At 41.4% G+C, this 23,831-nt stretch overlaps 1 protein-coding gene across 1 annotated transcript in view; it reads right to left on the bottom strand.

The window, feature by feature from the left end:
• Window positions 1-11,389, bottom strand: part of nyap2a (neuronal tyrosine-phosphorylated phosphoinositide-3-kinase adaptor 2a) — a 73,941-nt gene extending 62,552 nt beyond the window's left edge. Inside the window, exon 1 of the mRNA XM_060942175.1 lies at window positions 11,193-11,389. Within this exon, the coding sequence (XP_060798158.1) occupies window positions 11,193-11,389 (197 nt within the window). The remainder of the gene's footprint in view (window positions 1-11,192) is intronic.
• Window positions 11,390-23,831: the final 12,442 nt, after the last annotated feature.

Genomic DNA, 23,831 nt, shown 5'->3' with positions numbered 1-23,831 from the left:
AGTAAGTTTTCTGATTACACAGTGACTCTGGATGGCCTTTCTGTTTCTTCACGTGCAGCAGTAAAAGACCTCGGAGTGATTATTGACCCCAGTCTTTCATTCGAAACTCACATTGATAACATCACCCGGATAGCTTTCTTTCATCTCAGAAATATTGCAAAGATAAGAAATTTAATGTCATTGCATGATGCAGAAAAACTAGTCCATGCTTTCGTTACCTCCAGGTTGGATTATTGTAATGCCTTACTGTCTGGATGTTCCAATAAGTGCATAAACAAGCTCCAGTTAGTTCAAAATGCAGCAGCAAGAGTCCTTACTAGAACTAGAAAATATGACCACATCACGCCTGTCTTATCCACACTGCATTGGCTCCCAATCAAATTTCGTATTGATTATAAAATACTACTATTGACCTTTAAAGCACTAAATGGTCTCGCACCACAGTACCTGAGTGAACTTCTGCTCCTCTATGACCCACCACGCCTACTTGGATCAAAAAGTGCAGGCTATCTGCTGGTACCTCGTATATTGAAGGCTACATCAGGGGGCAGAGCCTTTTCTTACAAAGCCCCACTGTTATGGAGCAGCCTTCCAAGTAATGTTCGGGAATCAGACACAGTCTCAGCATTTAAGTCTAGGCTGAAAACATATCTGTTTAGTCAAGCCTTTTGTTAATGGTGTTTGAGGTAAAGGAGTAGATCTGGAGGGTCCTCAGACAGAGTGTTTTGGTAAACTGGGATGTATGGATGCTGTCAGTCCCCACTCGCTTGCTCACTCGAGTTTGTTGACGGTGTAGTGGCTGGCTGCTTTATGTCCCGGGGCTCCCTCATGCCTGTGTTACCTTCTGGCTCTCTCCTTTTAGTTATGCTGTCATAGTTAGTTGCTGGAGTCCCTGCTTGTACTCGGTTCAATATGTATACTGCTCCTACTTATTCAGGTGACATTGGGCATACCTAACAACCTGTGTTTTCTTTCCCTCCCCCCACCCCAAATCTGTCCCTCTGAGTTACATGGAGTCAACAGGAAATCTTTTGGTGGAGAGGGTGGAGACCTTGACTGGCTATCGTAGCCTGCAGGGAATCGGCCGTCAGACATTCTGTCGCATGTCCCAGACCCGGTGAAATGTAACTGAATTGTCTTGGCCAGCCCTAAGGGTCCTATCTGCATCTCATCATTGCTGAGGAGTGTGCTCCCATCACCCAGTCAAGCATCCAGCCAGAGCAGGTCATGATATTTTTTACCATATTAACATGCCATTGTTGTGTGTTATGCCTGACGTAAAGACTCTCGTCATCTGTGAGCCTACCACACAGATTTAATACTTGTCATTTTTAGGGCATACCTAACAACCTGTGTTTTCTTTCTCTCTCTCTTCCCCCCCCCCCAATCTGTCCCTCTGAGTTACATGTTGATCCTGGGATTGAGATGCTGGCCTCTTCTGCCCCTCAGACCTGCTTGATCCATCCTGGTGCCCTGTGTCTGGTCGGAGTTTTATCGCACCGCTCCTGTGAAGGATGGCCCCATGAGGACAGTTGAGGGTTATACCTGTTAAAACTGTTAATATTATAGTCAGGCTGTCTGTTGTTGCCCAAATGAGGATGGGTTCCCTTTTGAGTCTGGTTCCTCTCGAGGTTTCTTCCTCATGTCGTCTGAGGGAGTTTTTCCTTGACACTGTCGCCACAGGCTTGCTCATTGGGGATAGATTAGGGATAAAATTAGCTCATGTTTTAAGTCGTTCAAATTCTGTAAAGCTGCTTTGCGACAATGTTTATTGTTAAAAGCGCTATACAAATAAACTTGATTTGAAACCGGAGCACACCCACGCAGACAACATGCAAACTCTGCACGGAAAGGCCCTCACCAGCCACGGGGCTCGAACCCAGACCTTCTTGCTGCGAGGCGACAGCGCTAACCACTACACCACCGTGCCACCCCATAACATAAGTCATAACGGGAAATACATTCTGTTGTTTCATGGATATTCCACAATGTTGTACACATGTATATATGGATAAAAGACAATACAAGGTCTTGTTAATTAATAAATTAAAAACGGTAATCGATGTTAAATTCCTGCTTCTCTTCAAACTACTCTACTGTTTATAATTTTCCTATAACAGCCTTCCTGTGAGCTTTACTCCTTAATTATTTTATATCAGGACATTCTACAAACGTTTATATAATATATATTATTATACATACAGGCCACTTTTTCCATGGAATAAAAGCATGTACTCTATTCCCTTCTAGTGGGTTTATTAATGGCATGCAATATTGTTATCATATCACTTATCCTCCGTGTATTACGCCACTCTCCCCAATGGAGAATGAGCATGCAATATTGTTATAATATTGCACATTGTCAAGACAACACAACATCACACATCAAAGCTTATGCGAAGATCCAATGACAAAACCTCTGCTGCGCATGCACAGAATCATTTCTTTGTCGGCTGGGAACGAGAGAAGACGGGGTTAATTCAGTGCTTGGTTTAAGCACTAAATAAATAAACTGAAACTGAAGACATGCTGAACACCTGAAAGGCTACCAAAACTTCATTATATATTTTTCACACATATTTACCAGAGAAAAGCATACCAATGGACATCGAAAAACTGGAAAAGAGACACGTCGGCGATGTAAAACATCTGCACTAGCGAGTGGCTGTGACAATTTGTAAACAAACATGGCTGCCAGGTTTGCTTTGTTAAAAGCGGAAGATTTTGAGAGAATTTTGGCTGCCAGGTCGCTCTGTTGTGCGTAGCTGTCGATGTTGATTTTAAAAATACATAAATTACACAGGGAAATGAATACTCATGTCTGAGTGAAAAATACTGTAGTAAGTGTGTGTGGAAGAAGAGTCTGGAGACAGAAATCTTAGTTTCTCGGTCGTTAGCCTGTGCTACTTGCTCTCGATAGCACTGGCTTGGCTACTTTATTAGCATTCACTAACACTACTGATGAACGCTACACCGGCTAGAAGGTGACTTCACTGCTGTGCTGACAGCGCCGATTCAAGGATAAGCTCATGGTGGCCTTTGAGAATGCTGATATGAAGAGAATGTGTATGTATAATAATAATAATAATAATGGCTTTTTTTCGTGGTCTATCAGATATATTCCATTCAGCTAACTCGTCTTCGACTTGCTCAATATCAATGGAATATATCTGATATACCACGAAAAAAGCCAGCTAATATAATATAATATAATATAATATAATATAATATAATATAATATAATATAATATAATATAATATAATATACAACCCCGATTCCCAAAAAGTTGGGACAAAGTACAAACTGTAAATAAAAACGGAATGCAATGGTGTGGAAGTTTCAAAATTCCATATTTTATTCAGAATAGAACATAGATGACATATCAAATGTTTAAACTGAGAAAATGTATCATTTAAAGAGAAAAATTAGGCGATTTTAAATTTCATGACAACACCACATCTCAAAAAAGTTGGGACAAGGCCATGTTTCCCACTGTGAGACATCCCCTTTTCTCTTTACAACAGTCTGTAAACGTCTGGGGACTGAGGAGACAAGTTGCTCAAGTTTAGGGATAGGAATGTTAACCCATTCTTGTCTAATGTAGGATTCTAGTTGCTCAACTGTCTTGGGTCTTTTTTGTCGTATCTTCCATTTTATGATGTGCCAAATGTTTTCTATGGGTGAAAGATCTGGACTGCAGGCTTGCCAGTTCAGTACCCGGACCCTTCTTCTACACAGCCATGATGCTGTAATTGATGCAGTATGTGGTTTGGCATTGTCATGTTGGAAAATGCAAGGTCTTCCCTGAAAGAGACGTCGTCTGGATGGGAGCACATGTTGCTCTAGAACCTGGATATACCTTTCAGCATTGATGGTGTCTTTCCAGATGTGTAAGCTGCCCATGCCACATGCACTAATGCAACCCCATACCATCAGAGATGCAGGCTTCTGAACTGAGCACTGATAACTTGGGTCGTCCTTCTCCTCTTTAGTCCGAATGACTCGGCGTCACTGATTTCCATAAAGAACTTCAAATTTTGAGTCGTCTGACGACAGAACAGTTTTCCACTTTGCCACAGTCCATTTTAAATGAGCCTTGGCCCAGAGAAGACATCTGCGCTTCTGGATCATGTTTAGATACGGCTTCTTCTTTGAACTATAGAGTTTTAGCTGGCAACGGCGGATGGCACGGTGAATTGTGTTCACAGATAATGTTCTCTGGAAATATTCCTGAGCCCATTTTGTGATTTCCAATACAGAAGCATGCCTGTATGTGATGCAGTGCCATCTAAGGGCCCGAAGATCACGGGCACCCAGTATGGTTTTCCGGCCTTGACCCTTACGCACAGAGATTCTTCCAGATTCTCTGAATCTTTTGATGATATTATGCACTGTAGATGATGATATGTTCAAACTCTTTGCAATTTTACCCTATCGAAATCCTTTCTGATATTGCTCCACTATTTGTCGGTGCAGAATTAGGGGGATTGGTGATCCTCTTCCCATCTTTACTTCTGAGAGCCGCTGCCACTCCAAGATGCTCTTTTTATACCCAGTCATGTTAATGACCTATTGCCAATTGACCTAATGAGTTGCAATTTGGTCCTCCAGCTGTTCCTTTTTTGTACCTTTAACTTTTCCAGCCTCTTATTGCCCCTGTCCCAACTTTTTTGAGATGTGTTGCTGTCATGAAATTTCAAATGAGCCAATATTTGGCATGAAATTTCAAAATGTCTCACTTTCGACATTTGATATGTTGTCTATGTTCTAATGTGAATACAATATCAGTTTTTGAGATTTGTAAATTATTGCATTCCATTTTTATTTACAATTTGTACTTTGTCCCAACTTTTTTGGAATCGGGGTTACAATAGTGGGCGTGGTCAAGCGTCGGTCTGTGACCGGAGGACGGAGTCAGGGAAGGTAAGTGGCAGAATCACTGCACCTGATGTTGGTTAATCTGTGTTTGTGTGTCTTCCCCAGTGACCACACCCTATATAAGGAGAGAAAGAGCAGAGGATGGAGACTCTCTCCAGCCAGGAGGCTTGTGTGTGTGTATAGTTTAATGCTGAAAAGCTATAATAAAAAGAGTTTTCTTGGGGAACTTTGTTCTGGCCTGCCGTCTTTTCTGTGCTCCACCCCTATGAACTGCTACTAATATAATATAATATAATATAATATAATATAATATAATATAATATAATATAATATAATATAATCCTATTAGATGTTTATTTCCATGTTTGCTTTTTTTATAATTCTGTTTTATAATTCATACATCAACACTCTCTTTCTTTTTCTCTCCCCCCTGGCTTTTCTGTTATTTTTCCTTTTCGGTCCGTATTTTCTATCCCTGAGCTTAAAGGCAGTGGTCTAGACCCTATATATCTTCTCAACAAAAACAAATCTGGGAACCCTGACCAAAGAGTGAACTACATCAAGACGATATGTATAATATGAATGAAATCGATCTAATTGCATATGTGCATATCCTGACTCGGAATACCAGGAAATTTCCCACCAGAAATTGCAAAAAAAAAAACTACCTCTGTTTTGGAAGAACCCCACAGTTAGAGCCATAGTAATAGTAATGGTGTTGATGTCATGTCTTCTCCAAGTCTCTCCGTGTGTGTGTGTGTGTATTTGATGAAACCCTCTTCTTAACACAGCTGTCGAGACTCTTGACAGTGTAATGGGAGATAAACTGTGTCATCTCCATATGAGAAAGAAAGACATGAGAAGGATAGATTGTTTTACCAATGAGGGAAAGAGAAGAAAATAGAGAACGAGAGCAGAAGGTCAGGAAAGAAACAGGAAGAGCCAAAGGATGAGGAGAAGAAGGTGAGGAAGAAGAAGAAGATGAGCAGAAGAGAAAACTGGCAGAACGTTGCTCATGTGTTGAGATGAAAGAGAGACGAGAAGGAGGAGTTCAGACAGACGTGTGATCAGCTGATCTGTGAAAGCAGGAAGAAGCGCAGACTGCAACCTGAGATGAAAGAATGATCTTAAAGACTGAGACAAATACTGTGTGTGTGTGTTTAATAGCGCAACAGAGCATTTGCATGTAATTTCAATGCATTTACATTGCAATCCAAGCCAGCCACTCTCATTTATTTCATAGACTCACTTACACGTGGAGAGAATGATGAAGTGTAAGAAAGAAAGAAAACACACAGACACACGTTTTAATTCTTGGACTCGTGAGTGTAAGGTTTCAGTGGTGCAATGACACCCGCATTCCTGCTCTCCAGCCATTTCCTTATTGATCTCTATTTCTGAAACTATTTTACACACACACACACACACACACTCGTAAGCTGTGCTTTGCCTGGTGCAGTGGAAACTGTTCTGCATGGAATCACCTTGAAAGATAATTTTGTAAAGCTGCTGATTTTTGTTTGAAAGAGTCATGAAAATCATCACACTGCAGAATCAGTCAAGAAAAATTCAGGAAGCGTCTCTGTGTTCATCGCTTTCACAACTGAATAACGGTGATTATTGCGTTGCACTGGGCTGCTTCTGGACCTCTGGGCTTTTCATTCGGATGGCTTTTGAAATTCAGTCACAGAAACAGAGCTTCAGGTTCCAGGAAGTGTGTGTGTGTGTGTGTGTGTGTGTTGGTTAACTGGTTACTGGTTACCTGTAGTATGTGTTCCTTCTTGAATACTCTATAAGGAAATGATGGACTGTGTGTGAGGTGAATCCAGGGGAATATTGCAGTAGCTAAGAGTCACACATTTGTATCCTCGAGAACCGAAACAGAAGCCTCCAGAGACACGTACACATCTATAACAGGGGCCTTGTTCCAAATCATTTCTCATTCTGAGTGTGAGTTCACATGCGCCCTCTGTACTGCACACCCTGAAATCCTACAAAAACACAGAACCTGAGGAAACATTTTACCCAAAACCACTATGATGAAGAACGATAACCGCCACAACATACAAACAGGAAACGACAGGAGGGAGGAAAAGAGGAGAAAAGGATCTGAAAAGAAGTTCTGAAGGCTCTCTCCCTATGAACAGAACTGATAAAGGAAAACAAATAACATCATAAAATATATTTGTGAATAAATACATTCATTTTTTTCGCGGTGCGGTTTCCATCAAATCCTGCGCTCTGATTGGCTGGCGAGCGGGTCCGTATCCTATGGTACGGACCCCAGTTACGGATCTCGGTTAGAGACCTCTGGCGACTCGCTTGTTCACAACAACAACAACAAACATAGTAGAATTTTTTTGTCAAGCTTTATCTTTTTTTAATAAGATTTATTTATAAGATTATCAAAAATCTTATAAATGTTTGCCAGCATTTCTCAGGACAATAGCATTAATTTTACAGCATGGATAGCGATAACGACAGTGTTCACAGCGAAAGCGAGTTTTACTACCCTGAGGAAGAAGAAATTTTAAAAAAACATTTCAGGAGAACGCTTAAAAACCTGGGGGCATCGTAGCTCAGGTGGATAAGGCGCCATACCATAAATCCGGGGACCTGGGTTCGATTCCAGCCTGAGGTCATTTCCTGAGCCCTCCCTGTCTCTCTCTCCTGCTTATTTCCTGTCTCTACACTGTCCTATCCAATAACAAAGGTGAAAAAAGCCCCCCAAAAAATCTTTAAAAGAAAGCTAAAAACCTGCAACTGCCGAGCAAAAACATGGCTGAATCCTGAATGACTCCTATTTGTATAAATAGGGGACTACATAGGCGGCAAAATGTAGCTTTTTTCCTGCCACTGAAATGCACTTGTATACCGAGGAGGAAGCAATTTGCGTTACAGCCGTGAATGAGGATTCAAAATGGCGGCTCAGCTCGGCTCGGTTTTCCCTTTCGGGCGCTCTCGTTTTCTGTTAGAATTTGGTAAAGAAAAAAATAAATATATTATTTACCAGCTTAAGGTCGGTCCGTATGGTGAAATACCGTGACCTCGGCCTTGAATACTGACCTCGGCCCAGACGGCCTCGCTCAGTACTTTCAAGACCTCGGTCACGGTATTTCACCATACAGACCTCCCAGCTGGAAAATAACACATACATACATTATATATATATATATATATATATATATATATATATATATATATATATATATATATATATATACACTTTTTAAAATACAATAATTGATTAAGTGTGGCCAGTTACATATGACCTAGAAGAGAGAGAGAGAGAGAGATATTTCAGTAAAAAATGAGATGTAGAAAAGAAAGAAAGAAAGAAAGAAAAATTTACCAAATGAGATGTACCAAAGGAAGGAAGGAAGGAAGATTTACCAAATGATGAGATGGAGATAAGAAAGAAAGAAAGAAAGAAAGAAAGAAAGAAAGAAAGAAAGAAAGAAAGAAAGAAAGAAAGAAAGAAAGAATGATGGGATGTAGTAAAGAAAGAAAGAAAAAAATTTACCAAATGAGATGTACCAAAGGAAGGAAGGAAGGAAGGAAGACTTACCAAATGATGAGATGGAGAAAGAAAGAAAGAAAGAAAGAAAGAAAGAAAGAAAGAAAGAAAGAAAGAAAGAAAGAAAGAAAGAAAGAAAGAGAAGCGAGAGAAAGAAAAGTTTAGTAAAAGATGAGATGTAGAAAAGAAAGAAAGAATTACTGAATGATGGGATGTAGTAAAGAAAGAAAGAAAGAAAAAATTTACCAAATGAGATGTACCGAAGGAAGGAAGGAAGGAAGGAAGGAAGGAAGGAAGGAAGGAAGATTTACCAAATGATGAGATGGAGATAAGAAAGAAAGAAAGAAAGAAAGAAAGAAAGAAAGAAAGAAAGAAAGAAAGAAAGAAAGAATTACTGAATGATAAGAAAAGAGAAGAGAGAGAAAGAAAAGTTTAGTAAAAGATGAGATGTAGAAAAGAAAGAATTACTGAATGATGGGATGTAGTAAAGAAAGAAAAAATTACCAAATGAGATGAAAGAAAGAAAGATTTACTAAATGAGATGCAAGAAAGAAAGATAAAATGATGAGACAACCTGAACCCAAAGTGTCCACCACAGTCACCACTGAGGAATGTAATGGAAGCCTTGTGTGGCTCCGCCCTGAGGGTGTGGCCTGTTGATGCTAACTGTGTTAAAGTGCCCCCCTCCCCCCCGAGGTGCAGTGAAGTGTGTGTGTGTGTGTGTGTGCATGCAGGTGCTGCACTGTGGTAGACACGCCTCACTCCTCTGTGTTCCTGCAACAGACTTCCAGATGGCCGTGTCTGTGATGATGATACAGTGTGAACGTATGAATGACTGCTGCATGCATACAGCTGCTGTTTTCACCATGGTGAAGGGTATTATTTGAATTTGTCACTCAAATGATACGCTTAATGACCAAAAGTATGTGCACCCTGACCATCACACCCTAAACCATTTCCACAAAGGCTGAAGCAAAGAAGGTTGGAATGAAGAACTGGAGTGTCCTGCACAGAGCCCTGACTGAACTCAACCCCACTGAACACCTTTGGGATGAACTGGAACTGGAGCCTCATCATCTCAACATCAGTACCTGATCTCACTAATGAGTGCAAATCCCCACACAGCCATGCCCCATAATCCAGTGGAAAGCCTTGAAGAAGAGTGGAGATTATTGTAACAGGAAACAGTTTCATGTTTCACTGGCCAGCACAACCAAATATTTTTAATAACACCTTATTTGTAGCTCATAGAAACACTCCACATAAGCATTTGAGTAGTAACATTTCTTATCTCTCTGCTGATGGAAAGCCATTATGAAACACTCAGGAACAAGACAGAAGCCCTGTCTTAAGGCCTCTGCATGCTCTTGCGACAAGGCTTTCGCAGATAGCTTTTCGCAGACAGTTGTAATTTATCGTTGAGCGGGGAATAATAGGCATGCGCGATGTTATTCACCGCAACAATGCAAGGGGGCGCGAAGTCGCTAGGAGTAGTTGGTGGGTGTGGTTAGTGGAGTGTTTATCCTCTGGTTACATATGCCGCTTTTCCACTACAAACGCGGCTGAGTCGGGCTGAGCCGTGCCGTGCTGAGTCGGGCTGAGCGGGGCTGTTGGAGTTGCATTTCGACTACAACCGTGCTGAACCGTGCTGGCTGGAAGTGGGTGGACACATTGGGTGGAGTTAGCGAAAGTGGGTGGACGTCAGGTGATGTCGTTAAGCAGCGCAAACAGTGACATCAGTGATCTTTTAAGCGGTAGTCTCACGACCCGAATAGTAAACAATAAACATGGAGGGCATGGAGTCGTTAGTGTTGCTGGTCTTGGTGCTGTGGCTTGTTGTCACCGACAATGCGGACAGATACTGGCAAGAGCGTATAGATGAGGCGAGGCGCATAAGGCTTCAGAAATTCTCGTAATTCGTAATTATTCTCCTTCCGGGTTTGCGGTGTTTACAGATCCCAGCGCGCTCGCGGGGCGTGTGTGGGCATGTGAGGACACTCCTCCTCACCAATCAGTGCACAGGGGAGTGTCTGCTCACGCCCCCAACCTCACTCGGCACGGCTTGGCTCGCTTCAGCCCCACTCCAAAACGGTGCGAGTTTTAGGGGCTAAGCAGGGCTGAAGCGAGCTGAGTCGTGCTGGTTTTTGGTAGTCGAAACGCGAGCCGTGTCGGGCTGAAGTGAGCTGAAGCGAGCTGAAGTGAGCTGAAAAAGGGTAGTGGAAAAGGGCCATTATAATGACTAGAACTGGAGTTGTATAGATGTATGTACTTCCTCACTTCCTCAATCAACCGCTCTTCGTGCTGCTCCATCTTCGCTCGTGTTTTTAAAAATGGCGGTCGTGAAAACAAACCAAACCGGAAAGAAGGGAAGCAGAAGTGCGTGTACAGCAGATGTAGAGTGGACCAATCAGAGCCCTCTTGTCTGCGACGCTGTCTGCGAGGCTTCTGCGGTGGTCACAATTTTTGGGAGGTGCGCGCAGAGCGTCTGCGAAGGTGGGGGGGCTACGCAGACGCTGTCTGCGGCGCCATCTGCGAGGACTGGGTTGTCAGCATAAATTGGCCTTTACTGTAGGGTGACTTTTGGGACAGGGACCTGATTTAGCAACATTCACAAAACTAGCCACCTACCCAGACATAAAACTGTGCTAACACTACCCAGCTAAGTAGCTTGTTTGCTAAGAAATAGTAGCTATTTAGCTAGCTGAGTATACTCGCAATCAAACTGTATGCTTTTATAGATTGTTGTTATGCGACTATAAGCTGAACAAAGCATCGAAAACGTTAGAAAGTGCTTACCGCTTGATGGCCTCCTCCTGACGTCTTTTCTTCTGGCTCTGGTCCTGGAGGTATGCCCAATGCTGGCGGTTCCGTACTCGGTCACTCTCGCGTGCAATATCTGACGCATTCTGGATCACCAGCTCATCGTAGGCCCTCAAGCCAATGTCCTCTACATACTGCAAAAAGCTCACACACTCATCCTCGCTGCCATCCATCTTTGAGTACAGAGAAAGGGATCACCTACATTGAAAGAGTAAGAGAATAAACATTCTGTTTTAAAACTATAGACACACCATAGCAACAACAACAGACACTCGATGACTCGCAATCAAATAAGCTTTAACACAGAGAGGGAAAGACTGACCACAGCTGAAAAACAGAGAGTCACATGCTCATGTCCACACACACACCTGGATTTGTCATGCAAGTTGTGACAACAATAGGAGCCGCCTGACCTGAAGACCATACCCCCACATCTGAGTGTGGATTTGCATGTGTTCATGATTGTTTGTGTTCACCAGAGCACCAGAGATTGCTTATTGTGTATTTTTGGACAAATGTAGACAAAAAAAAAAAATCAACAACAATCATCATGGATAGATTGCCTGAGGATAGATTTACCCGACTTCTGTGTGAGCTTTTCCACATTTTCAATTGTTTTGCAATTTTAGTCTGCTTAAAGGAGGTCATCTACCAACAGTCAGTGACCAGTGAAGGAGGGCTTTAGTCAGAGAAGCAACCAAAAACTGGGCTTTATGGAAGAGTGAGCCATCTGAAGTTTGACAAAACCAGATGAGAGACTCATCAAATGTTGAAATCGGTTCTTTGGTCTGATGCGACCAAAACTGGATACTTTTTGACCTTGGTATAAAGCATAAGCATTGGGTTTGGTTTTGGTGAAAACCAAATACTGCTCCTCACCCTGACATCACCATCTTGATAGTGAAGCATGGTGGTGATAGCATCATGATTTCCATCAGCAGGGACTGGAGAACTGATCAGAGGTGGGTTTCCCAAAAGCCTCTTAATGCTAAGAGCATAACTAGAAAAGAGAGTGTTCATTGTTCATTTAATGACAATCTTTGTGCTGAGGTGCTTTTGGGAAACTCAGGCCAGAGTTGAGAGTGAGATGGATGGAGCCAAATGTACTGTAGGTCAATCATAGAAGAAAAGCTGTTCCAGAGAGTCTCAGACAAGAGACCTGAGACTGTACAACACTCTTATCCTTTTACACTTTAGCTCCATCCATTATCCATAACCACTTATCCTGTACAGGGTCGTGGGCAAGCTGGAGCCTATCCCAGCTGACTGTGGTTAAGAGGCGGGGTACACCCTGGACAAGTCGCCAGGTCATCACAGGGCTGACACATAGACACAGACAACCATTCACACTCACATTTACAGTCAATTTAGAGCCACCAATTAGCCTAACTTGCATGTCTTTAGACTGTGGAGGAAACCCGGAGCACCCAGAGGAAACCCACACAGACACGGGGAGAACATGCAAACTCCACACAGAAAGGCCTTCGTCGGCCACTGGGCTCAAACCCAGAACCTTCTTGCTGTGAGGTGACAGTGCTAACCACTACACCACCGTGCCGCCCCCACTTTAGCTCGCTATCTGAAATTCTTTGGCATTCCCAAGCACACACATTCAGGTTCAATAATACAGATCTACTGGTGGATCAGACAGTCTCTGAAAGATCGTTTACTTCTACTTATATTGTGTTTGAAATTTCCTTTACGTAAAACAGACCACATCCGAATATATCTCTGTTTTCCTCTCGATCTTCTCTCTGTCTACATTTTCACTGAGATGTGTATAAAGTTTGCCTTGTGTCATCGTCTATCCTTCAAAATCCTTGTTCTCGAATCAGAACCATTCTCAATGCTGGGGCTCATTTCTTTCTGGCCCAGACTGTACATTTAACGTCACTTTGCTGACACTTTGATCATAAACACAAACGAGATTTTTGTCTTTGCTTCGAAGTAAATACATTAAGCATGTCTAATCAAAGCACAGATTGGACAGTATAACTACAATGCTGGATGTTATTATTTTTAACCATTACCTGTATGACCCTACTAAGTTAAGAAACTGTTTCTTATGCACTTATTTCTTGAATGCATTTATTTTCTTATATCCTTATCTGATATACAATCAAGAAATAATGAAACCATCCATCTGATAACTCGGAACCGTTATGAGTAGAATAAGCTATTCCTCAACAAATTCACCGTTCTAATGTACACTATACAGCCAAACATTTGTACAGACCTGGAAAGGGGAATTATAACGCAACAGCATGCAATGAAATTCTATACACTTGTGTACTTCTAACTTTGCGGTACGTATGGATGTGGTGCTTGGGCGTCCACAAACTTTTGACCATATTGTTTAAGTTTAAACACTGATAAATTTACCGAAACGGTATGCATGCAAATGTTAATGAAAACTTAATTGCCATATTGTCCGAAGATAGAAAAATACCATGGATCCCTAAACACTAGTGTTTATACAGGACACAGTGTCAGTTTCCAAAAGCAGTAGGCTGGGGTGTGTATTTATACATAAATATACAGTAGTGTGTAAAAGTCTTGGGCGTATGTAAAGAAATAGTGTAGGCCAAAAATGGCTTAAAAATTATGAAATGAAATGTTTCAACATTAAAAAAAATACAATAAACAGTAATCAGTAAGCCATAATAAAAGAAACAAAGTCAATATTTGGTGTATATTTTCTTCTGGACACTTTGTCACACTTGCGTCTTCATTTTTTTCACCAAAACCCAGTAGCCTTCATTATGTTTTCTTTTTTAATCTGAAAAGTGCTCTCTTGTGGAATATGCTGCTCAGATACAAACCTTTTTTCTGTAACATTTAATTTTGTGCTGGAAAAAAACCCCAACATTTGGACGCTAAAATGTTTTTGTACCGACTCGATAATGTACATAGCCCCACTGTTATGGAACAGCCTTCCAAGTAATGTTCGGGAATCAGACACAGTCTCAGCATTTAAGTCTAGGCTGAAAACATATCTGTTTAGTCAAGCCTTTTGTTAATGGTGTTTATGAGGTAAAGGAGTAGATCTGGAGGGTCCTCAGACATAGAGTGTTTTGGTAAACTGGGATGTATGGATGCTGTCAGTCCCCACTCGCTTGCTCACTCGAGTTTGTTGACAGTGTAGTGGCTGCTGCTTTATGTCCCGGGGCTCCCTCATGCCTGTGTTACCTTCTGGCTCTCCCTTTTTAGTTATGCTGTCATAGTTAGTTGCCGGAGTCCCTGCTTGTACTCTGTGCAATATGTATACTGTTCCTGCTTATTCAGGTGACATTGGGCATACCTAACCACCTGTGTTTTCTTTCCCTCCCTCCCACCCCAAATCTGTCCCTCTGAGTTACATGGAGTCAACAGGAAATCTTTTGGTGGAGAGGGTGGAGACCTCGACTGGCTATCGTAGCCTGCAGGGAATCGGCCGTCAGACATTCTGTCGCATGTCCCAGACCCGGTGAAATGTAACTGAATTGTCTTGGCCAGGCCTAAGGGTCCCATCTGCATCTCATCATTGCTGAGGAGTGTGCTCCCATCACCCAATCAAGCATCCAGCCAGAGCAGGTCATGATATATTTTACCATATTAACATGCCATTGTTGTGTGTTATGCCTGATGTAAAGACTCTCGTCTCTGCGAGCCTACCACACAGATTTAATACTTGTCATTTTTAGGGCATACCTAACAACGTGTTTTCTTTCTCTCTCTCTTCCCCCCCCCCCCCCCCCCCCAATCTGTCCCTCTGAGTTACATGTTGATCCTGGGATTGAGATGCTGGCCTCTTCTGCCCCTCGGACCTGCTTGATCCATCCTGGTGCCCTGTGTCTGGTTGGAGTTTTATCGCACCGCTCCTGTGAAGGACGGCCCCATGAGGACAGTTGAGGGTTATACCTGTTAAAACTGTTAATATTATAGTCAGGCTGTCTGTTGTTGCCCAAATGAGGATGGGTTCCCTTTTGAGTCTGGTTCCTCTCGAGGTTTCTTCCTCATGTCGTCTGAGGGAGTTTTTCCTTGCCACCGTCACCACAGGCTTGCTCATTGGGGATAGATTAGGGATAAAATTAGCTCATGTTTTAAGTCGTTCAAATTCTGTAAAGCTGCATTGCAACAATGTTTATTGTTAAAAGCGCTATACAAATAAACTTGATTTGATTTGATTTGATTTGATGTAGAAGTCATAAAATAGAAATCTATAACAAAGTTTGTATGAAAAAAAAAGGGTGTTGAAGACATTTGGACTGTACTGTATATCCATCCCAATGTATCTGGGTCACTGAACTCTAGATAAAATCTGGAGAGCTGATAGGCTCATCAGACTGACGCCAGCTGGCTGCCATCTTACCACTCACACCATGGAGCGGAATGTTCATTTAGACTACTGGAAGCTACACAAAATTGGACAAGTTATTTATGTACAGTGGATATAAAAAGTGTACACACCCCGTTAAAATGATCGGTTTTTCTGATGTAAAAAAATAAGACCACGATAAATAATTTCAAAACTTTTCCCACCTTTAATGTGACCTATAACCTGTACAATTCAATTGAAAAATAAACAAATCTGTTAGGGGGGAAAACATAAAAAATTAAAAACATATAATAAGCTGGTTGCATAAGTGTGCACACCCTTAAACTAATACTTTGTTGAAGCACCTTTTGATTTAATCACAGCATTCAGTCTTTTTGGGTTCACACCTGCCATCAGTTAAAATGACTCTGATTAACCCCAAATAAAGTTCAGACATTTACTCAGTTGCTCCTCCAGCAAAAGCCAGGGTTCACAGAGAGCTTACAAAGCATCAGAGGGATCTCATTGTTGAAAGGTATCAGTCAGGAGAAGGGGACAAAAACATTTCCACGGCATTAGATATACCATGGAGCACAGTGAAGACAGTCATCAAGAAGTGGAGAAAACATGGGACAACAGTGACGTTACCAAGAACTGGATGTCCCTCCAAAATTGATGAAAAAAGACAAGACGAAAACTGGTCAGGGAGGCTGCCAAGAGGCCGACAGCAACACTGAAGGAGCTGCAGGAATTTCTGGTAAGTACTGGTTGTGTACTACATGTAACAACAATCTCCCGTATTCTCCATATGTCTGGACTATGGGGTAGGGTCAAAGAAAAACATCCAGGCCCGGCTAAAAATACATCAACTCTCCCAAAAGCATGTGGGAAAATGTGTTCTGGTCTGATGAAACCAAGGTTGAACTTTTTGGCCACAATTCCAAAAGGTATGTTTGGCGCAAAAACAACACTGCGCATCACCAAAAGAACCCCATACCCACGGTGAAGCATGGTGGTGGCAGCATCATGTTTTGGGGTTGTTTTTCTTCAGCTGGAATAGGGGCTTTAGTCAAGGTGGAGGGAATTATGAACAGTTCTAAATACCAGTCAGTTTTGGCCCAAAACCTTCAGGTGTCTGCTAGAAAGCTGAAGATGAAGAGGAGTTTTATCTTTCAGCATGACAATGACCCCCAAAAAGTTTTGGAACAGCCCAGCCAGAGCCCAGACCTAAATCCAACTGAAAATCTGCGGGGTGACCTGAAGAGGGCTGTGCACAAGAGACGCCCTCGCAATCTGACAGATTAGGAGCGCTTTTGCAAGGAAGAGTGGGCAAATATTGCCAAGTCTAGATGTGGCAGGCTGATCGACTCCGACCCAAACAGACTGAATGCTGTAATTAAATCAAAAGGTGCTTCAGCAAAGTATTAGTTTAAGGGTGTGCACACTTATGCAACCAGCTTATTGTATGTTTTTTATTTTTTATGTTTTCCCCCGAACAGATTTGTTTGTTTTTCAATTGAATTGTACAGGTTATAGGCCACATTAAAGGTGGGAAAAGTTTTGAAATTATTGATTGAGTTCTCTCTTTTTTTTTTTTACATCAGAAAAACCGATCATTTTAACGGGGTGTGTAGACTTTTTATATCCACTGTAGCTGGTGAGAAAAATTAGAAGAAAAATGGCTGCATGTGCTGCAGTGAACTGTACAAATCATCAGGTCAAAGGTTGTTGACAGACATTTCACCTGTGAGTGTATATATATCATCTCATTATCTGTAGCCGCTTTATCCTGTTCTACAGGGTCGCGGGCAAGCTGGAGCCTATCCCAGTTGACTACGGGCGAAAGGCGGGATACACCCTGGACAAGTCGCCAGGTCATCACAGGGCTGACACATAGACACAGACAACCATTCACACTCACATTCACACGTACGGTCAATTTAGAGTCACCAGTTAACCTAACCTGCATGTCTTTGGACTGTGGGGGAAACCGGAGCACCAGGAGGAAACCCACGCGGACACGGGGGGAACATGCAAACTCCGCACAGAAAGGCCCTCGCTGGCCACAGGGCTCGAACCCGGACCTTCTTGCTGTGAGGCGACAGCGCTAATCACTACACCACCGTGCCACCCTATACAATATATATATATATATATATATATATATATATATATATATATATATATATATATATATATATGAAAAAGAAAGGTAGACTGTATAAGAGAAAAACTGAAATAATCTCTGTAAAAATAATTATAGTAGTAAAAAGAGTCATTCAAAAAAAAAGATCAGAGACTGAACTGGAAAAGGGAAAAAAAACAATAACAGTGAAGCGGCGCACGATAATGTAAGAAATGTGGGTAAAGTTGAGAAAATAAGAGGAGGTGAAAAAAAGTGAAATGGGAAAAAAATCAAAGGGAAAAAAAGTCAGGAGATACTTATCATGGAGCAAATTTGATCAGATACCACGGTTTAATACATAAGCCAAATACACACGATGGGAGTGGTAATATGGCAGCCAGATGGCTTCACTAATCTCTACAGTGGGGAATTGCTGGGTTTCAGTCACGTGACTACTCTTAACAATTTTACTGGAAGTGAAACGGCTGGTGGTCTAAACAGCTGCCGTAGTGCAAACAACTAGCGATAATTTATCAGAGTACGCTCGTAATCTAGAAGCCACTGCTGGCTTTAGATATATTCAAAAGATTGCTATGTGCAATGGAATCGACCCCTACAGTCTGGGAAAGAAGGATTCGTCATAAGATCTCGAAAACGACCCTTCAGTCGAGTTCCCCGACATCTCAAACTATCTGGTGTTGCAGACGGCCTTCTACACCGCAAAACAGATGAAAGCGTGGAAGAGTATGGAGGCTTACGACTGTTTTGTATGTGGCTGGGTAAAGGACCTCGGGATCAAGTAGCTGCCCAATGAATCCTGTATTGTTTTTGCCCGTGTATGTTTTTTTTAAGCTTGTGGTTCGTGTCTTTACAATGAAGCGCTGCAAGTTGAAGTGTAAACAAACAACAGTTGGCTTGATTCTGACTTGTGTTGGCTCTTATCTCTCAGATAAATCATTCACAAAGATCATCAGAAACCCCTTTAAAGACCTGGATCTTAGTTAAACAAGACGGAGAAGTGATCACGGCGCATTATAGCTGTATGGCTGGGGAAGAATTTTGTCACAACCTACATGCGTATGGACTTTGTGAGGAGTAAACAAAGAAACAGCTGGGGACTTTAGCGCTTCGTGACTAAAAAAATTACCATAAAATAACGACACACAGCAAGAAAAGTACTTGGAAAACACTAAGGACGGAGCTGAGAGGGAAATACAAACCTTTCACCAAGTGATCACTGCAAACTCGAGCGTGCTTCGACTCGGCTCCCTTCGATTTCAGCGAGAGGTTCAAAAGCCGCCTTTCTCAACGTCTTTTTGTGAAATCCTGTGTTCGTTCACTCTTTTTTATTAGTTCACGGGGAACCCTGAAGAAACTTTTATCAGTTTCACGGTTTGATCGATTCGAACAACCTAAAACAACACAAGCATGAGGCATTTTTCATGCGAGCAATGCACCTTCTCCGTACAAACGATTTGTCAGCTGAGCTTTGGGAGACCACCAGCTAAAGTTTTGAATAACTAATGAGGCGGATGTGACGTCACGTCAAACCCAGCAATAGGCTATGAGCTCTTCAGATTTTATATATAGCTCAGTGATCTGGGTACACACTGTAAAAGAGTGACGCAAACTGTTAACCCTAGTGCTCGGTTTTCATTTTAAAGGACTATAATGGGATTGATTCTTTTTAAAAAATACCCAAAAGGGCTGGATCTTATCTTAATCTCAGTGAGAGTGAATCAGTATTGATGGAAACCTGATCGTCCTGATGGAACATAAAACCACGACTGAATTCCCTAGCAAGTGTTCTCCGTGTCAGATTAGACGATGAAGATCCTCTGACTGTAGACCTGTGATTTAAAAATAAATATTATTTCTTCAACATTCAGTCCCATCCAGGCTAGGATATTTATTTTATTTTATTTATTTTATCTGTCCATTAGTGTGATTTGTGCCATTCCTGTTAGCATACAGTGTTTCGTGTGTAGCTGTTCCTTGCTGAGTTTTGCATGTTGATGTCGTCCTTCAATGAGAGGCTTTTACACGAGCATCATAGCAATGCGCACACTCAGATTTTAATCACTCATCCCAGAATTTGTGTCATCACACTGTCGCATCTGTTTTATTTTAAAACCCTTGATCTCAGCGGAAAAATGTCCACGATAGCAAAATCCATAAGCCCGTTTTTATTTACATAGACGACTGAAACATAATCATTTTATTTCACTTTCAGGTCAATGACCTCAACAGAAATTGTGTTTGAGAAGTTGTTCTGCTTTTAATAAAAAAAGTGAAATGTATCAGAAAAAAGACAGATTAAAAAAAAACACACTAGTACATTTATATTATGTGCAAGGGTGTCTTTTTTAGCTGAGTCAGGTCAATGTTTTATTTAATAGTATATCTGAATATAATCTCTGATCTCATCTCTCTCTCTCACACACACACACACACACACACATCACATTGAATTCTTTGCTCTCTCATCATCTAGCAACGCTCCCACTCCTCCTGTGGCTCCTTGTAATCCCTTTTCCCACCACACACACACACACACACACACACAGAGTTGTACACTATAAATGAAACGTAACATGAGCAATTTCTGTGTATCCAGGCAACCATATCCTCGAGCATGGGGTGACATTATGCATTAAGTGGAGATCCTAATTCATTGATGATCACACATTTGTTCTGCCTCACACTAGAAAGTGCGCGCGTCATCGAAGAGTGGAAATGTGATATCCCATTCCCACATGTGCATGTTCAGGGCACGTGGACATGGAATTTGATCTCATTATTTGTTATGACCCAATAACATGTTCTAAATGAACACAAATACAGACCGGGATCCTGTGGGACACAACTAAATGTCGCTGTGAAGCGAATGAACAGTTGGATATGAAGACTGCGGGACGATGAAAGCTGGAGTGTGAAGTTGATCAATACGGTTACTTACAGCCTTCGTTCAGTCATCTTTAGTAAGTGCCTGGTCAGTGTTACGGTGGATTAAATAAATTAGGCTACTGGTTTGTTTCTGTTTTGCGAAAAAGGACTGAATAAATTCATGAGAAAATGTTACAGTCAGGTAGATCAAACAACAACAACAACAAAAAGACAGAGTCATCTATACCCCCCCCCCCCCATATACCAACTATATACCAATTTCAAGATATTATTTGTCACATTTTTCAAGTTGTGCTGCAGGAAACCAACCCTACCTCTTTACACTGACCTCAGCAGCCAATGGCATCATAAACCCAGCGGACCTTTGGTCCAGGTGAGCTAAAAATTAAAAATTCTCACATTTCTTCGTATCAAAAGGCACATATACATTACTTAATCAACACATATACCAACTTTCAAGACCAAACCACTCATAGTTTTCAAGTTCTGCTCTGAAAACAAAACCTACCCCTAAGACTAACCTGAGACTACGTCTGAAACTGTTTCCATGGAAACATGAAAAATTAAAATTTCTCAAATTTCTTAGTATGAAAAGGCACATCTACATCACCTTGTTAACATGTATACCAAGTTTCAAATCCGTATCATGAATAGTTTTGGATATATGCTCCAGAAACGAACATTGCTCTTAGAAAGTAAGTCAAAATCTCTTTTTATGTAAAAATTTGAAAAATACTTTTTTTTTTCAAAAATCCAAAATAAGAAAAGGCACCAGTTCACATGTTGCTTGACATGTATACAAAGTTTCATGAAGATATCTTCAGTAGTTTTAAAGGTATGGCGCGGAAACTAAAACGTGACCGGACGGATGGACAAAACCTGTTTCTATATAACAGCTCTGTCATCAGGAAAGAGTAAATTGGGAATCAAAGTTCGGCATGCTCTCTGAATGGGAAGGGCTTATTCCATCTCCCTTGTCAATCACAGTGACATGAGCCAATCATAGGCATCTGTGAGTTCATGTATGTGTAAGAGGGCAGATAGCGCCTTCCTCTGAATGTGTTGGGCATTTCTGAGATGCTGCATGAAAAAAAAAATCAAACAAGAAGCTGTTCAGGCTTAGGCCACACCCACTAATTTGTGTTTCAATCCAGAAACGTATACAAATCTTTGCAGCAGTAAACAGATAGGCACACACACACAGAGGAAATGGGTAACATGGCTGCTTGCTCATGAAATAAATATGAACTTGGTGCTTAATTTTTGCTGGAATTTTTAACAGCTCTCATTGTGTCACCTGTTCGAAGTCATCACATCAACAACATCACAGGATTAACAACAACAAGTAGAACCTGGTTCAGTCCGACAACACACACACACACACACACACACACACACACACACACACACACACACCAAGGTTGGGTTATTCTGAGAAATGTGTTAGATGCTATTTGACTGTATTACAGCAAAACATAAAACTAACAGAGAACCAGAGAACATTCACAATATTTACAATTAAACTCTGAATTTATTAAATCAAGTTCATTTCTAACATGTAGAGTCTCTCTCTCTCTCTCTCTCTCTCTCTCTCTCGGAGCTGTGTCACATTCAGAAGTTTGCCGATGACACAGCCATCGTTGGGTGTATCAGTGACGACAGAGAGGAGGAGTATAGGAGCCTGGTGAGGGACTTTGCTGTGTGGTGCAACAGGAACCATCTGCAGCTCAACACCTCGAAGACCAAGGAGCTGGTTATTGACTTTGGGAGGTCCAGACCAAGGTCACAACCAGTTCTGATCGAGGGAGTCGAGGTGGAGGCTGTGGATTCCTACAAGTACCTCAGGCTGTGGCTGGACAGCAAGCTGGACTGGACTTGCAACACCAAACACTTGTACAGGAAGGGACAGAGCAGGCTATACTTCCTTAGGAGGCTGCGGTCCATTAACATCTGCAGGAAACTCCTGTAGATGTTCTATCAGTCTGTGGTCACCAGTGTCCTGTTTTACGCCATGGTGTGCTGGGGGGGCAGCACATCCAAGAAGGACACATCCAGGCTGGACAAACTGATCAGGCGGGCCGGCTCTGTGGTCGGCATGAAGCTGGACTCTCTGGTGACGGTGGCAGAGAAGAGGTCTATGGACAAACTACTGAACATCATGGACGATGCCAGTCACCCTCTGCACACCATCATCAGCAACCAGAGGAGCCTGTTCAGTGATAGAATGCCCCTTCCCAAGTGCAGGACGAACAGACTCAAAAACTCCTTTGTCCCTCACGCCATCAGACTGTACAACTCCTCTCTGGGGGGGAGGAGGGGTAACAGGAGGACAGAGGACGGGAAGGAGCAGTAGCCTAGCCTAACAATAAGCAATACCGGACAATGTGCAGTATAAAGTGCAATATCTCTCCTGCCGCCCCCCCCCCCCTTTTTTCCCCTCCTTCCCCCCTTCCCCATATCTTATTATTTTTATATTCGTATATGTAAATAATTTATTTTAATTTATCTAGAAGTTTTCTCTATTTATTTTCTCTGTTTATTTGTAATGATGCTGCTGGAATCTTAATTTCCCTGAGGGAACCCGCCCAAAGGGATCAATAAAGTTTTATCTAATCTAATCTAATCTAATCTAATCTAATCTAATCTAATCTAATCTAATCTAATCTAATCTAATCTAATCTATCTGAACCACAGATCATGAAAAAAATGTTGAAGTGCTATGTCATGATGTAATTATGTTGTAACTTATTACTTTGACATATCTTGTTATTCTATATTATCTCATTATTCTCAGCTCAATTAGTCCTTATTTCAAAATATTATGATGTTATTTTGACATGTTGAATAATATTTGGCTAATCTGATAAAGCAGTCTTATTAACTGTGAAGTGTCAAAATAACGGGATAACTGGAAATAACAAGAAAACTCAAAATAACGTGATAACAATGAGATAGTAACTTGACATAGCGACATGTTATATTGAAATAGCATGTTTTTAAAGTTGAAACAAGATAGTATATTTAAATAAAGAGATAATACCTTAAAATAATGATGTATCTCGAAATAAGTTAAAATAATCAGAAAATTGCTCAAAATAACATTGTGAATTAATCAGTTATTGAGTCAAATTAACAAGATAATATGAGATGATAAAGAAAACTCGAAATAACTGACATAAGTGATCATCAAGTCAACATAACGAGATATGTTGAAATAATGAGATAATAATGAAAAGAACCAAGGTAATATTTTGAAATAAGTTAAATCAAAATAACGATATAATAT

The sequence above is a fragment of the Neoarius graeffei genome, chromosome 16, assembly GCF_027579695.1.
Source record: "Neoarius graeffei isolate fNeoGra1 chromosome 16, fNeoGra1.pri, whole genome shotgun sequence".
Classification (NCBI taxonomy): Eukaryota; Metazoa; Chordata; class Actinopteri; order Siluriformes; family Ariidae; genus Neoarius; species Neoarius graeffei.
The sequence above is the reverse complement of the archived record's forward strand: the minus strand, read 5'-3'. Positions and strand labels throughout refer to the sequence as shown.